We start from the raw sequence: 16196 nt of genomic DNA, 5'->3' as shown, positions 1-16196 counted from the left end.
ACATCAAAGCCAACGAACAAGATATTTGAATGCAGGCAGGAGGGTTTCATTACGACACAAAACCGTGGAGATAATAGCACAAAAGAGAACATTGTAACTCGCTTCATTATAATCACTTGATTGAGACATTAAACGGGGACATCAGTTGAAAAAAGATCATTGTTTCACTTGATTTGCTGTTTAAATGTAAATCTGGGAAATGATTTTTGGTGTTCCAATTTCACATACAATTGATTTTTAAAGGCATTTGACTTTGGAGTTCAATTGTCCTCGGATCTTAAATTCAATATAAAAATCTGAATATGAATTATGAAAGGGAGGAGAACTCTATTGGGCTCATGTAATGTAACCAGTGGGCATTAAATGGGTATGGTCAGAACTCTTCTGAGCGCCTGTTTAACTTGGGTATTATGTCCACCCCTTTGCCTGCTAGCACAGAGGGACCATGAAAGAGATGCTCACTTGGCAGGCCACACACTGGCTGCAGACTGTAGAATAATAAAGATACCCTCCTGAGCGTGGTCCACTTTAGAAGGCTAGCAAACCCATCCACCCCCCAATCCTCTTCTATCCAGGGATAATAGGATACAAAATGATTACAGCAGTAAATTATTTTGTAATCTCCCATGAATGACAGAGAGATGTAACATTTGCCAATTTCCCTCCAAGCCAAATCCTTAAATCCATTCATGAAAGGTCCTCTTCCAATCTTAGAGTCATACAGATTATAAAACACATCTAAAGAACTCTGTTTTCCTTTCGTCTGCAGTATTTTTCAAAAAAATGTTATAAGGGGCGGTCTAATACAGGAAACCGGTAGATCATGTATTTCCGCCTGTGAAAGTTTTGTTTGTCAAAGTTGCAGTTTCTTAATAAGAGCGTCAACTAAATGTGAAAAGAAAATGTAATGGAAATGAATGAAAAAACACATCGTCACACAATGTAGAGGAAGAAAAAAAAGTTTATATATTTGCCATCTGTTTATGTGCTTGACAAAGACATGGTGCGTACGTCTGTCTATGAGTATGAGTCATAAAGAGGCAGCAAGAAATCCAATATCTGCCAAGTGTGAAATCAATGACAGATTTTTCTTTTCACTTAAGATTACAGATGTGCAAATCAGGTGAGCCTTTCTAGAACACAACTGCAATTGTTGACCAAGGTGAGGTGTCCTCCATGCAAGAGCTGCAGGGTGGCAGTGAGGAGCCTGAGGGGGCCAAAGCACTTCTAAATAAAGACTGGATACCAGCTCACTCTGGGAGTCAAACAGACTGTTCTCTTCTTGTGCTCAAAAGAAGTGTCCTGTCACATCCGACCCATCTCTTTCGTATGTAAAAATGTACTCATACATATGCACACATACACACACACACGCACGCACGCACGCACGCACGCACGCACACACACACACACACACACACACACACTTATTCATGTGAGTCATGCTATCAACGTTCCCTTAGGATATCACAGCATTTCACAATTCATACTTATACCCATAATAAAGAGAACATCTAAGTAGGTAGAACCTGAACCCAAAGTTGTGAACAAGATGGTTTTCCAGAAACTAGTAAGCATTATTTGGTTGTGCGTCTTTAATGACAGGTTGCACAAGGACACCTATATAGTACATTCTTCCCCTCCAGCCAAATGGTCCCTTCTTGTCACAGATGTGCGTCTATATGAGCATTTCACCAGCATATGTGGTGGCTAATACTTTGAGGGAATCCACCTCTGCATAATCCACAAGCCATCAGTCTGTTTGGAGGTTTTAATCGCATTTGATCATAGCTGCCATCATGTAATTAAATTATCGCTGAATGGTCTATTAGACAGTCCACTTGATCAAAAGCGTGGAAAGGGTGGCATGGCCATCCCATAATGCTTCATCACACAATGTCAACTCAGACATGAGGTCTGATGAAAGCAAAAGGAGGAAGTAATTAATGTAATGATCTCATCTCGCATCAGCCGGCCTGGCCTCTTGCGGTGGTGCACAACTGCATCCAAATGCGGATTAAAAGCCGCCCGGCGCCCGGCGCTCTTCAGTTTCTGGGCGTCTGCCAGGGCAGGTTTTTTTTTTTAGTCCGAGCACAGAGGGCTCAGGAGATGCACTGGGATGAAAGAATGCGCACAGGAAGCAAAAGAAAAAAAGAAAAAAAAGAAAGCGGCTTTGACGTGGGCTCACCTGCTTTCCGAGCGTCTCGGAGGGGCCTGAGGCGGGGAGACAGCGATGAGGAGATGAGGGGAGAAGTCTGGGTGGGTCAGACGGAGAAACGACGCAGACCATTTGCATCATGTGACAATTCGATTACAAACGAGCTCGCAAAGCATTTACTCCGCTCCGCTGGTATCCACAGCCTCTCAGTAAAACAGCCAAAGATCTCAGATCAGTGAAAAGACCAGCGCAGCGCAGGTACATGTATGTCGATGAGATGCCCTGGATGCGCGAGTCTTTGTCATGCTAATTGGCCTTTAGCTAAATGTACTGTATAACGGTTCATGATAGGACCACAGTGCCTGCATGCTGCTGCATGCCTGCATCAGAAAATAAATCATGCTTTTCAAATTCTCTCCAGGCCCAATTCTTGCAGCTCCTTGTGAACGGCAAGTCTGACATGCTCAGCCTTTATACCAAACAATATGTTCTTAAGTCACTAAAAAATGTTTATGCACCATACAGTCTTCAGTTACAGTAATAAAGCGTGATAAAAATGTTTTATGTAGGCCTACAGGCCTAATAATAGCCGACGAGTGTAGTACCCTGACAATAGCCTTGGGCCCAAAGGGTTAAATAGATCATCAAATTGCAAATTCAACTGAATAAGGGAGATAGTGGACATTTCACAGTGGTGTGTTTTTTTACTGACACTTCACAAATTTTAAAGGAATGAATTTGACAAATATTTTTTGTTGAATCTTATGGAATTCCCCTATATTGACTTAGCACCCCCCCCCCCCAGAAGTCCATGGTCTCCTTTTGAGGTTGCCTAGTGAAACCAACATTTAACACACTTCAACAAATAGGCCTACTATGTTTTTCTTTACCTCAAAATAACAAACTAATTGTGTTTTTCTTTACCTTAAAATAACCAACTAATTGTGTTTTTCTTTACCTTAAAATAACCAACTAATTGTCATGGCACACTGGCTTACTGTATGATAGAGAGAATGGCATCTTTGTCATTTCCACTGCAAGCCAGGAATGCCTGGCATTACATTAAGGACCCATGCTGGAACTTGCCCCATTTTCATTACAGTGGAGGTGTTGGCCTAGCCATGTTGAACATTGACGCCAAGAGGTAAATGCCAATTCTTGTACCAACTGTGTTTCTTTAACCTGAATACTTCTACCCCAGTTTCTCTCTCGCTCTCCATCTTGCCATTTACATTCCTCTCCTGTCCTTTGATTTGCAGCTACTCATGTGTGTGTGTCCAACATCTGGAAGAGCAGGTGGTTCTCTCTCCTTGGCTAATGAGGGACTCTGTGTGTAATTGGAGGCCTGGGGAGGAGTAGGGAGCACAGACCCTTGAGCTAACCCTGACCTGGCTCATGGAGGCTGATGGAGGATGTGTGTGTGTGTGTGTGTGTGTGTGTGTGTGTGTGTGTGTGTGTGTGTGTGTGTGTGTGTCTGTGTGTGTGTTTTTGTGTGTGTGTTTGTGTGTGTGTGTGTGTGTGTGTGTGTGTGTGTGTACGGGAGAATGACATAGAGAGAGATGGAGTATCTGTGGTATGTATGTAAACAAAAGATAGATAGAGAGAGAGAGAGAGTATCTGTGTGTGTGTGTGTGTGTGTGTGTGTGTGTGTGTGTGTGTGTGTGTGTGTGTGTGTATGCATAAGAGAGAGGGAGAGACAGAGAGAGAAACAGTGAGTGTGGTGTGTGTGTGTGTGTGTGTGTGTGTGTGTGTGTGTGTGTGTGTGTGTGTGTGTGTGTGCGCGCGCCGGGACATGCCCTTCCCATTAGCGCTGCAGTTGTGACATAGAGGGCGTGGGTTAAGGGTGGCAGTCTGGGATCCTGATGATAAAATGTTGATCCATACATATTTGGGCCTGTTTGCCTCTCGCCAACACACGTATGTTGTGTCAGCAAACCCCTAGCGAAAACACAGGTGTGGCGCAAAACTTCTCAGGTCACCAGTGCAATGTGTACACACATTCACAGATGTGCACACACACACACACACACGCACACACACACACACACACACACACACACACACACACACACACACACACACACACACACACACACACACACACACACACACACACACACACACACACACACACACACACACACACACACACACACACACACACACAGTGACAACTGTGCATCCTGTGTGCCCACTATCTTGAGAATGTGTCAGGGTCATGGCCACTCTGAGTTTGCCATCACATAGCCTAAATAATGGCAGCCACCACAACAGCCACTAAGAGTGGCACTATAAGCTTGCTACGTGGAGCTGGAGAGGTGATGAATGCAGCAATTCACAAACTTGAAGTAGAGAGTGAGATTATGAGACAGCGTGGCTCGACACTGACATCATAGACAGTGAAGTGGGAGGAAATTGGCACTGGTATTGATCTTGCGTGAAAGAGCGCCATGGTGGTGTGAGAGTGCTTTCCTTTTGTTTGATTCTCTCAATAGAGGGGCATTGATTCTGTCGGCGACACCATTAATGACAGTGTCTGTGCCATTCTGTCTCTCGGCCTCTGGGTTATTTTTACTGGCCTGTCAGCCTGGGGATCAAGATAAGTGAAAAGGGCTTGGCTGTAAAGCATTTCTTTTTTTTTTTTTAAAGCCCTTAGTAGGAGGCGTGAATACAAGACTGCATTTAAACTATCCAGTCAGAGGAGGAAAAAGACCAACTGTGTGGAAGTGTGTGTGTGTGTTTTTTTTTTAGGAGGACAGTAATTTTAAAGTAGCTCTCTGAAAGTACTTTGTCATTTCCATCTAAGTGCAATGGCTACCAAAAATACATCATGCACTGATTGCTCTTTTAATTTTAGACTTGAAATTTTGAAGGGTTCTCAAAGGAACACAGACACTAACCTGTCATCAGAATCGTTCCTTTCAGCACAACTGGACAACTGCTTCTTGTTTCTGAGAGAGATTAGGCAGATTGGCTCCAGTGCCCTGTCCATCTTAATATCACCAACTGATGTAGCAGTATGAGATCTGCAGCAGTGTGAGCAAGTCTGAGCATATCACTGTTAATGAAATGATAATATGTGAAATGATCATCATGATATTCTGTGGCATAAGGGACCACATTCACCAATTAAAAACTGCAGAGAGCCAAGAGGGAAGAAGCAGCCCTCACCAAATGCTGCCACAGTAATTCAGATATCAACAAGTTGGTTCTACCGGCTATTCTATGGATAGTGAAAAAAAAAAAACAATCACACATACTGTTTCTACTATTAGTTCCACTATAATTCGGCTTGAATCTTACTATGGACGTAGTCCACTGAGTTGTTTCAGAGATGTAAAGAAAAAATGACACCCTTCAGCCTACTGGAACACTGTGCAAGGCCAGATGCATAAGTATAAGGATGCTGTCTGACCGGAGAGTTCTCCTTGGAAACTACAGGAAGTGCCAGGGCAGCACTTTTGTTCTCCCTTAAGAAAAACAATACATCCACGAGAGACAATTTCATTTCTTTGCCTTGAAGGGTACATTTTTAACCTGCCACAATCTAACTCGCTGACTGGGGACTGCTGCCTGTTTTGCTGTGTATGTGTGTGCTGTGTGCATGTGTGCGTCTGTCAGTGTGTAGTTGTTTGGTTGTGCATGTGTGTGTGTGTGTGTGTTTGAGTTTGAGCATGTGTAGGCAATATGACATTCTAGACATTTATTGTGACAGAGTGAAATATGCGCCTTTGTTATCTCAGGCTCCCAACCTCCCAGAGAGACTTTGTATAATTAGCCCATCTATATGATCCGTCACATTTACACGTGCATGTAAAATAATTATCTGTAACAGAGCTCATCTAAATCAGTAATCACAGGAACAATGTTCATGGACTTGATATTCATATCCCCAGGCCATGTTTGTTTGCTGTCTCTAGTCTACAGCCTCTGTTCGGACCAATTCAGATATCCATAATTCTTTGATCACATCCTCACACAGCTTCAATGGAGACTACCCAGACAGTCTGGCAGCTGTCATCACACAATCATACTCTTCAACACGACCAAATCAGCTCTTTTGATGCCTGCACAAAAATCCCCCAGCCACAGTCGTAGAAAAAAAGGGCAAATTTATTTAAAGCACTTTGTACCCTACATAGAAAAATATGATTGATTTAAGTCAACAATAATAAATATAGTGCCTGTGGTCTTGCAGGCCCCATCGTTGCGTACAGCAGTACAATCAATATCCAGTTTCACAATACAGCAAAGGCACTAGCATTTACCGCAAATCTGCACAGTCCACTGGGAAGGAATATATGTGGTGTCAAAGGGGTTAACTCAGGCTGAGATGGGAGCCATATACATATTCAGTGGTAAATAAGGAATAGTAAATTGGTGTTTACACAATAGATCTTGGGCTGTACATAGGCGTTGTCCCAATACATAGGATACTGAGATGTGTCCCTTATAGGACATCTTTGACACGTTGAAATTAAGATTTGTATATAGTATAACTGAATGAATGGTTTTGCATTGTTGAGCGACTGTAGGTGTTTGAGTGTAAATGGAGGCTAGCTGAAGTACATGGCACACTTAGTCAGATTTGAACTTGGCACGTAACGGGCCATCAGGGAGGATTTCAGCTCCTTTAGGACAGCAATTTACAATCCGAGATGAATTAATACCCAGAATTCTCAAAACTCAGTGGTCCCTAATCAAATCTCTAACCCCCCTTGAAAACAGATCAGCATTAAATGATCTCTCTGGTGACAGACAATCCTGTGGTGTAAGAAGCGTGCCAGACTTTGACCTCCACAGAGCGGAATGACGGGAGGAGAGCAACTATGAGAGACTCACATAAGCATAGTCAGTAGCACTGTGGTATTGGGTTAAGGGGGGGGAAGCATGCCTTGATATGCAACGCAGCAGTGTCAGTAAGTGAATTACAGTAATATTAAATGGATGATTAGTCATGCCAGTTTTACTGAATAGAAGAATGTACCACCAGCATTCTTTAGAGTCTATCAGGAAACCTCAATGGGCAAAGACACTTTCCTGCAAGGGGATTAAAATAAAGAAGTGGAAAGAAAACTGTGATTTTCCAGTTAACGTCATAATCAAAACATATATTTCTTTTCTTTTTTTTGTTTGTTTTGTTGATCATGTACACCCAAAAAACAAAAACAAAAAGCTGCTTTAAATATTCTAAATATTGACAAAGTAAGGCTTAAACGTGTCCTCTGTCCCACTGGCCTTTCACTGTGAAGTCCATCAGTAGTCCGAGGAGACTCTTCATTTGTCCACAGCTTTTATATCTCTGCGCCGATATTGCCTGATACCGTCTTCACCATCACATCTGGCTGAGTTGGAGCCACTTTTCAATGGAAAAGCCCTGATTGATTGTCAGCGATGTCTTGTCTTGATTCAATTCATTGTCTCCTTCTTTAATAGGATGTGGCTGACCACACATAGTGTTAATCCTCTCTTGTATATATTTATATGTAAGTCTTTGTCCACTGCTTTAAAAATAAAAGCATATAATTGTCCTTGGATAAGGTCAATCCATTAATGTGGTTTTGGGGACATGGTAAGGTTGAGTGATTCCATCACCATACCTTTAAACTCTCTCAGAAACCAACATAAAATAAGCGTACAATCTGCACAATCATTCGATTGATCACTCAGTCGATGGGGTGATTCCAGTCAGCATTGTCCTGTGGACACCAATCTGGACACCAATCTCTCGCTCTCTCTCTCTCTCTCTCTCTCTCTCAGAGCAGCATTTGGACCAAGGGGTCCTCTGGGACAGGCCTTTGGCCTTTTACACGGTGAGGTCCATCAGTGACTGGTTTCAGATGTTTCTCTGGGCTGTGAGGTACTTGAGTGCAGCAGAGCCATACTTTCTAGAAAGGTCCTGGTGGAACTCCTCCTTGAGCGTGTTCAGACAGTATCGGTAACTTGGACTGGATCGGAACTTTGAAATGTCAAAACTTGGAGCATGGGGCATGTGGATCATGAAGGCATTTGGTAACACAACCAAGTCATATTCCTGAGGGGGGAACACACACACAAAAGATCACATGAATGAGAAAAGTCATCAAACAACATTAGCTCATGACAACAATCTGTAGCATCAAAGTTGACGCAAGGAATATTTCAAGGAGTTTTCATTACCTGGGCATCAAGCTCCATAATGTGTGACACTTTGTTCCAGCCAAAGCCCACAAATCTCTGATCATACTCTGGACAATCTCTTCGGACCACCACATAGGGCTCAAAGTCTGGTTCCCAGTCGACCTTGTAAGGGGTGGTGGCGGTCCGCCATTTAGCGTAGTTAGTCGGAGCATGGCCTTTGGTCCAAACATGGTACCTGCCATGAGAAAGGAGCAGGTTAGTCAGTTTCTAATTTATTCATTAGCTAAATATAAATGGAACACTAAAGGATGAGGCACAGCTGATTTAATTGCTGCAAAGGATTCTAATCCAGCCTTTGACTGTACGGGTAATTAATTTTAAATAGAAATAAATTAAATTGTGAGAGAATTTTATTCATGCAATGAAACGGTTTAAAGCTATATGGAAGGACTTAACAACATCTTTAAAAACGGGACCAGAGTTTGAGCGAACAAAGAAATGACATAAAATAAAATATAACTTATTGCCTTCTCAGTTAAACTTGGAAAGGTCACTGCCTGTACCTGAAGGTGTAGAGAGTCCCCATGTCCAGCATGGAGAGAAGTTCCGCTTTGGATTTGGGAAAGGAGAGCCGATAGCGCAGTGTCTCAAAGGCAGGCACCACCAGAGCCTTCTTAGTGTTGGCCATGTCCAACTGAACAATGGATTTTCTACAGAGGAACATATAGTTGTGTTACAATCAATGTCCTGAGTGAGTTTCAATATACACAATATTCTGTTGATGAATGTTGAAATTAAACATGAAAACAGTATATGTTAAGTCAATGTATACTCTGCTATGTATCCAGTGAAGCCAGACATAACATAACCGTGAACATATAACCTCCCAAAAATGCGAGCCACTCACCTGAGGTATTCGTAGAGGCCGTACATCGGTAGGAAGTCCACATCCGTCAGGAACACGTACGGCGTGTTGGCGTTGCGCAGGGCCACGTTGCGCACCAGGTTGACCGGGTAGAACTGCCCCTCTTTGTAGACGATGTGGTACCCGATGTTCTTGCGGTTCTTGAGCACCTCGGAGGCCTGGGCGTAGCGCAGGAACTGCTGCGCCTCGGCATCAGACATGTAGAGCGCCAGACTAATGGGGCCCTCCCAGTGCTTACAGATGGCCTCCAGCATTTGAAGCCTGCAACAGACGCAGCCGACAGAGACGACAAGTCTTTAATGCGCGTCACGCTTGCGCTGACTCACCGGAGTCTTTGATACGCCACTAAATTATGCATCCCACACAAACTTCAATTACAGCATGTAACACCAACGTAAGACCTTCTTCTTGTAAGGCCCCGAGAGGGAGCGAGTAAAATGAAGAATTCATCACCTGTCCATTGAAAGCTGGGCAACCAGGGTCACGTCAGTGCCATCACTGCTCGGCGTGTATTCGTACCGCAGGAAGTAGAGGTGAACACGGTGCAATGTGATTCGCTCTCGTCGGAACTCATAGCACTGGTCATCTTCATCCAGCTCCTCCAGAGCTCCTTGCAGCTAAGGGCAGAAACGCAGACCAAGTGAGCCAAACACAGCGGAGACACTTTGGGACCATGGCTTTAATGTGCCGCCCAGTCCAGAACACTACTATCTGATTTTTACCTTCCATTACTGAGATGAAAGTGTACTGTTAGTGTACTTTACTTTACTTAAAGTTTACTGTTAGTGTACTTTCCTTGAGTGTTAGTCATAAATAAGGAGTGAATCCTACCTGTGTGCTCTCAGAACTGGCCTGGGCAGGACAGCCAAAGAGCTCCCGGCGCAGCAAATTCCCGTCATACTCCAGGAACGTCAGGTAAAGGTTACGGAAAAACTCCACGTGTTTGTTCTTCACCCGCAGCTTCTTGGGAGAGTTCCAGTGGATCACCTGGTAGTTCGAATAAAAACACACACATTTACTACTGCTTACTCCACAACGTAAATCATGAATAACTCCATAAAATATTTTTCTGAGACATAAATAAAATACTTTTTTTCTCTCTCTCTTCTGAGAACACAAACAAAACAGAGTGTTTTCAAAAGCACTCGGCTTTACAAAAAGAGAGATCTTTGATCTAGACGAGTTTTCCACTGGGGTTGCGGCTGCTTTTTTACCTTCAGATCCGACACCTCTGTGTAGCACTGCTCCGAGCGCGTGTGGTCTGACAGCTGGACGTTCCAGAAGCAGGGGAGCTGGTGCACCAGCACAGGGTTCTGCTTTATGAATGCATTAAAGATGTCCTGCGGGACGTAACAAATAAAATATTAAAATATTAAAAAATAAAAAATAAAACATTATACCTGGCTGACACCAGGCATTTACACATGCAGATGTTTCAGGTGCACACCAGACAGCCCATGCTAAAAATAAATATAATGATCATTTTCATCTCTGAGTGGTTCATTATTAAAATGCATTTGCCGTCAAAGCGGGGCCATATGTGACAGATCAGTGTGAATAATCCAGGATTAATGGCGGCGGTTCGGTCTTGTTGCTGACCTGGTCAGCGAGCGAGGTGGACAGCATGTTCATTAGCTCGCGCTCGGCTGTCAGACGCCACATCTGCTCCCAGCCAATCCGACGCAGCTTCTCCAAATACAGCAGAATGACCCCTACCGAAACAAAACAGAGTATGAGTCACACATACAGGCCTTTCATTCCGTCCATATCAATCACTGCAGTGCTTTAGAGCAGACATGGGCATTTATTGTAATCAGAGGCTGTTGTGAAAAGTGGGTCACCACCACAGCTGTTGTAACTCTGGATGATGTCAACATTCCTTTGTACCAAGTCTGACACATTGTAGCCAAATGTAATGTTACACTCTGATGTGAGTGGTCAACAAGTTCTTTTCTCTTTCACAAGGCCACTGTGAGTGGACGCACTCTCCACTCCTCTACTACTCCCTACTCTACTCTCCGAGCTCCTCACCTGTGTTGAAACCTCTCCCTAGCGCAGGCCACGGCTTGTGGTTCTTCCACAGGTTGCCCAGGTACCAGTCACTCTGGTTCTCCACCAGACCAATCACCTGCTTCTCTGAAATCACAACACCAGCAGTCAGTATGTGGAGTGAGGAAAGAGAACAGGATTTAGAGTAAAAAGTCAAGAATGGGAATTCTAACACATTTCTCGCAATGTCAAGGTCGGTATTCAAACCTGGGTTGTCCACCATTGCTCCACCAATGATGTGAGATTTTATGCTGGCTAGTCAGAAGCAGTGATTTAACTACTGCTGAATAGGTCAGCATGATTATTATTGAAATAGACTAATATAGACTGGAGAGGTTTGACTTGTGTTACAGACCTGTGAACTTCCTGAAGATGGCCCACAGCTCCGCTATATCAGTGGCAAAGGTGATGTCTGTATCCAGGACGATGACCTTGGAGAGGTCGGAGGGCAGGGCTTTGGTAAGGGTCAGCTTCATCAGGCCGTAAATTCCTGAATAGTGCTTGTTTGGTATCCATGACACCTCGGACTACAACGTTTGGAATGGGTGAAGAAAGCAGCCAACAGGGAAGACAGGAAGGAAGATAAAGAAAAAGAGACAAAATGGAGAAGACCATTTAACACACACCACGATACTGTCTATCTAAAACACTTGAAAAATGGACACGTTTCTATCAACTTGGCATGAAATGATTCTCGGAAGACAGCAGTCTCTATCTCCTGAGTAAGCCGAGACTGTAAAATGCTTATGATTGGGGTAGGCAGGCAGCCAACACATATCACAGTCAGTGGTAGCACCAGGCTGCTGAGCCAGAATACATAACACTTATATGGAGCCATGTAATTAAACACTAAGACCAATTAAATCTCTCAGTGATATATTGGAGTTAACAATTTACAGTTGCTGTGGGATACCGATAAATAATATGAAATAATGTTGCTAAACGCACTTCCCCTGATACACGGTTCCCTAAGGACAACTAACATTAACTTATCTCCAACTGTTACACCAGCAGGACATTGCTTGCAAAGCTGTACTATATTTAGTTGACTGGATTGAAACCGTGTTTGTGTTTCCTTCTTGTTTTGAAGGAGGTGTGAAGTATATATGCCCATGCCTGACTGTGACCTTTAACCCTAGGGCTTAACAGCAGGAGTGTGGGAACTCTGTGACATTGACACATGCTAGTCAGTGGTATGCTTTCAAAGGACGGTCGTAAGCTAGCAATACAGGAGAACAGTGTCTGTGTTTGTAGATGTATGTGCGTGTGTGTGTGTGTGTGTGTGTGTGTCTTACCTTGAGTTCATCAGCATCATAGAAGCTGACTTGCACGGACGGAACCATCCAGGTTTGGAACAGGGCGCTCAGGATCTGATTGGCCACCGTATCTGTGATGAAATGAAAGTGCAGAGGGTTCCTCCTGCAAAGCGAACAAGTACCAGAGAAGAACCATGAGCATGAAGAAGAGGAACTAATGATATGCACGGTAGGCGTGTGATCAAATATGAAGAAGAGCTATGCAATATTACTGAAGGTCTGCCAAGGACCATGCCAATCTCACCTATGGAACAGGATGGATTTGACAAGGGTGACAACATCGCGACTAGCATTGTGTCCTGCACACACACACGCCACGTGGATCAGCTGGGGTTGGGACGACAAGGAGAAAAGCACAATTAGAATGACGCCATTCAACAGAACCTTCAACAACCCAATCATAGGCATGACTCATGCACTAGTGCACTTGAACCATTTTCCCATTTAGCATGTTTCCCATGAATCACACAGACCACTGACATGACGTCTGACTCACCAGGGCTCTCCAGGCTGAGCATAGAACTACAACCCCCATGAGCCCTCACTCACCTCGCATTTCTCCACCGTGGGCGAGCGGGCACAATCGCTATGATTAGCTTTCTCCTCGGCGGTGTTCTCCACGTCCTCCGGCCCTGTGTCGGCTGACGCCACCCACTGCTGGTTCCCATAGTTACCCTCGGGAGGCTGCTGCGCGGCAGAGGCGGCGGCCAGGCCCTGCGATTGGCTGAGCTGGAGGCGGATCTGCCGGTTCTCCTCCTCCACCTCTCGGACGCGCGAGGCCAGAACCTCCCGCTCCAGCACCTGGGCCTCGGTGGAGTCCACCAGGCAGGGGGAGAGCAGCAGGGCGCGCCCGTCTGGACAACACCAAACAGAACAGCGTGTGTGAACTCCGAGCTCCCCTATGTGGTTTTGATCCTTTTACACACATACAAACACGCACACATGTACCAACACACACACACGCACACACACGCACGCACGCACGCACACACACACACACACACACACACACACACACACACACACACACACACACACACACACACACACACACACACACACACACACACACACACACACACACACACACACACACACACACACACACACACACACATAAGGGTCCCCTCATGTTTGAACCCTGACCTTTATAGCACCCAGTTTATCTGTTTGTTTTGTCTTGGTTACATTACATTTCATCTACATTCCATTTAATCGTTAAACAAACGCTATTGTCCACGATATTCAGGCTACACTGCAATAGGGGACCTTGTTCTACTCTCTGTCTGTCACTCATGTTGTTCTGCTATATTGAACAAGAAACAAGCCACAATATAACGCCATATTTAACAGATTCAGTATGGACAGAGAGTATTGAATACTATGTGACAGACAGTCAGATGCTTGTATGCAGATTAGACAAGCTAATACACGCGTACAAGTGTGTGAACACACACATACACATGACCAGCCACACACACTAACTCACATGTGAACATTTCAAACACATGGCCCACAGCACCTGCCACTAGACAGTGTACTCTCATTATCACATAAAGTGTGAAATTCAAAAGATGTTCACACCCCCGACAGAAGCATGAGTGTGAGAGTCTGAGTGTGTGTGGTTGTGTGTATACGTGTGTGTGTGTGTGTGTGTGTGTGTGTGTGTATGGGCGTGTGTTATAGCATGGGCATGCAGATAAATGTAAAATGGATTTGACTAATCTTGATTTTTTTTTTTAAAACTTACTTGAGATATTAAATAACAACGTTTTGCATAATTACCCAAGTTATTTGAAAAGTTGTATCAAATCATAACATAATTAAAGATGGAATCTATAGTCATGGTGAACTGTTGCATTGCAGATTTCTTTTTTTCACACTTCGCACAGAGAGACAGTAATGCAGTTATCAATCAATTCCTGAGTAAAAAATCAATTCATTTAGCTATGTCGCGCTCAATTTCAGCTTTACGAAAACATACTTTGTCATCACATTCTTTCTTTCTAAAACCAAAACTGATACAATTCATATAGGAATAATATAGGAAGTCGGTGCATTGAATGAATGCTACTGAAACATATTTTTGCTGAAGCGTGTGGAATTGTAAGCGTTCTAAGTATCCAATGCAATATGCATTATCCTACTAAGTGCATAAACGATATAAACATTCTGCTCTATGTCAAGTACACCTGTCATTCCTGGATTCCCCTTGGGACATCAAAATAGTAGGAAAGCTTGTCTGAAGAAACACATTTCAGACTAACCTTTCTTTAACCTCCTGATTATGGATGGAAATCAGCTTCAATGACATACTCTCATTTCCTGTGGTTTACATGCTACTATTATGGCCAGTGTTTCCTATAATCAGCAATAAAAAGAGATAGATTTGTTTTCACAACTATCTGCTTTGCCACGTGTTGTTGTGATGAAATTAAATATGTGTGGGGTGAGGCGTCACACATAGCTCTTACGTGTTTCACTACAGCTGACTGAATTGCGTAAAAGAAGACTAAGAATTATAGTGCGGATTATCAAAACGGTGGATGTCCCGGCCATGCACCACAGTAAAGCTATGATTAGGAGGGGATAAGACAAGCCTGGCAGATTACAAAGGTATGATTATTATGCCCTGATGTCCTATGCTCTAGTTGGTCACTGCTGCAATGATTCTCCGTAGAGAAAATGGCTTGCCTGGGTTTAAAATATATACAGGTTTACGGGTCACAATCATTCACTGTTCCTTGATATAGCCGCATTGTTAATTTTTACATTTACTTGTATGTACTTTTTTTAACTTTATTTTAACAATTGTCTCCATTTGCACTGAAGCTTGAATCTAAGTACTCATTTGTAAGTTGTTTTGGATGTAAATACATGTTAATGAAATGGGTCATTAAATTTTAGGTGAAACGCTTGGCTTGTGAGAGACAAGCAAGTGAACACTTGACTGACACACGTGTGTGAGCAGTGGCCAGGAAGCTACGAGACGAGACGAGACACGAAGGTGAGGAGAGAAGAGAGAAGCAATCTGTACTCACTCTCCAGGTTGCCCACCAGCAGGTAGAGCCACGTCAGCAGAATCACAAAGCTCAGAGACACCACCAGGAGCTTCAGCTTCCCTCTGCACGGGCAGTGCATGCTGGGACAGTGGTGGTGGTGGTGGTGGTGGTGGGGGAGGGGAGGGGAGGGGGGACTGCGTGAGCTGGACGGATGAGTGGGAGGTGGAGGAAGGAGGAGGAGGAGGAGGAGGAAGAGGGAGGGAGGGAGGGAGGGGGGGGCAGTGTTCACGTAGGACTTGGTCTCACGCTGGCTCTCTGCTGCATCCTCTCATCTGAAGAGCAAACAAACAAACAACAAAACACACACACACACACACACACACACACACACACACACAGAGAGAGAGAGAGAAACAGAAAAACAAATCATTAAACCAACTCTCCAAAAAACACTTACACTTGGTCAGCTTGGCTAGCTCACACTTGTCATATTCAATACTCTGGCCGCATTCGTCCAGCCCGGAGATAGATAGAGCTCGCGGCGGGCTCTTCCTGCGGGACAGAGTGGTGAGGAGTCTCCCGGCAACTCGTCCCTATCTCTGACCACCTAGCACAGCCTATATGGC

At 44.1% G+C, this 16196-nt stretch overlaps 1 protein-coding gene across 1 annotated transcript in view; it reads right to left on the bottom strand.

The window, feature by feature from the left end:
* Nucleotides 1–6250: 6250 nt before the first annotated feature.
* The window catches only part of large2 (LARGE xylosyl- and glucuronyltransferase 2), a 16518-nt gene continuing 6572 nt past the window's right edge, over nucleotides 6251–16196 (bottom strand). Inside the window, exons 2-15 of the mRNA XM_062549019.1 lie at nucleotides 15610–15902; nucleotides 13118–13422; nucleotides 12813–12895; nucleotides 12548–12671; nucleotides 11608–11779; nucleotides 11235–11339; nucleotides 10803–10915; nucleotides 10418–10543; nucleotides 10035–10190; nucleotides 9657–9820; nucleotides 9186–9464; nucleotides 8842–8988; nucleotides 8318–8513; nucleotides 6251–8192 (exon numbers count right to left, since the gene is read on the bottom strand). Of these exons, the coding sequence (XP_062405003.1) occupies nucleotides 7995–8192; nucleotides 8318–8513; nucleotides 8842–8988; nucleotides 9186–9464; nucleotides 9657–9820; nucleotides 10035–10190; nucleotides 10418–10543; nucleotides 10803–10915; nucleotides 11235–11339; nucleotides 11608–11779; nucleotides 12548–12671; nucleotides 12813–12895; nucleotides 13118–13422; nucleotides 15610–15709 (2268 nt within the window). The 5' untranslated portion in view covers nucleotides 15710–15902 and the 3' untranslated portion in view covers nucleotides 6251–7994. The remainder of the gene's footprint in view (nucleotides 8193–8317; nucleotides 8514–8841; nucleotides 8989–9185; nucleotides 9465–9656; nucleotides 9821–10034; nucleotides 10191–10417; nucleotides 10544–10802; nucleotides 10916–11234; nucleotides 11340–11607; nucleotides 11780–12547; nucleotides 12672–12812; nucleotides 12896–13117; nucleotides 13423–15609; nucleotides 15903–16196) is intronic.

The sequence above is a fragment of the Sardina pilchardus genome, chromosome 11 (assembly GCF_963854185.1).
Source record: "Sardina pilchardus chromosome 11, fSarPil1.1, whole genome shotgun sequence".
Classification (NCBI taxonomy): Eukaryota; Metazoa; Chordata; class Actinopteri; order Clupeiformes; family Clupeidae; genus Sardina; species Sardina pilchardus.
The sequence above is the reverse complement of the archived record's forward strand: the minus strand, read 5'-3'. Positions and strand labels throughout refer to the sequence as shown.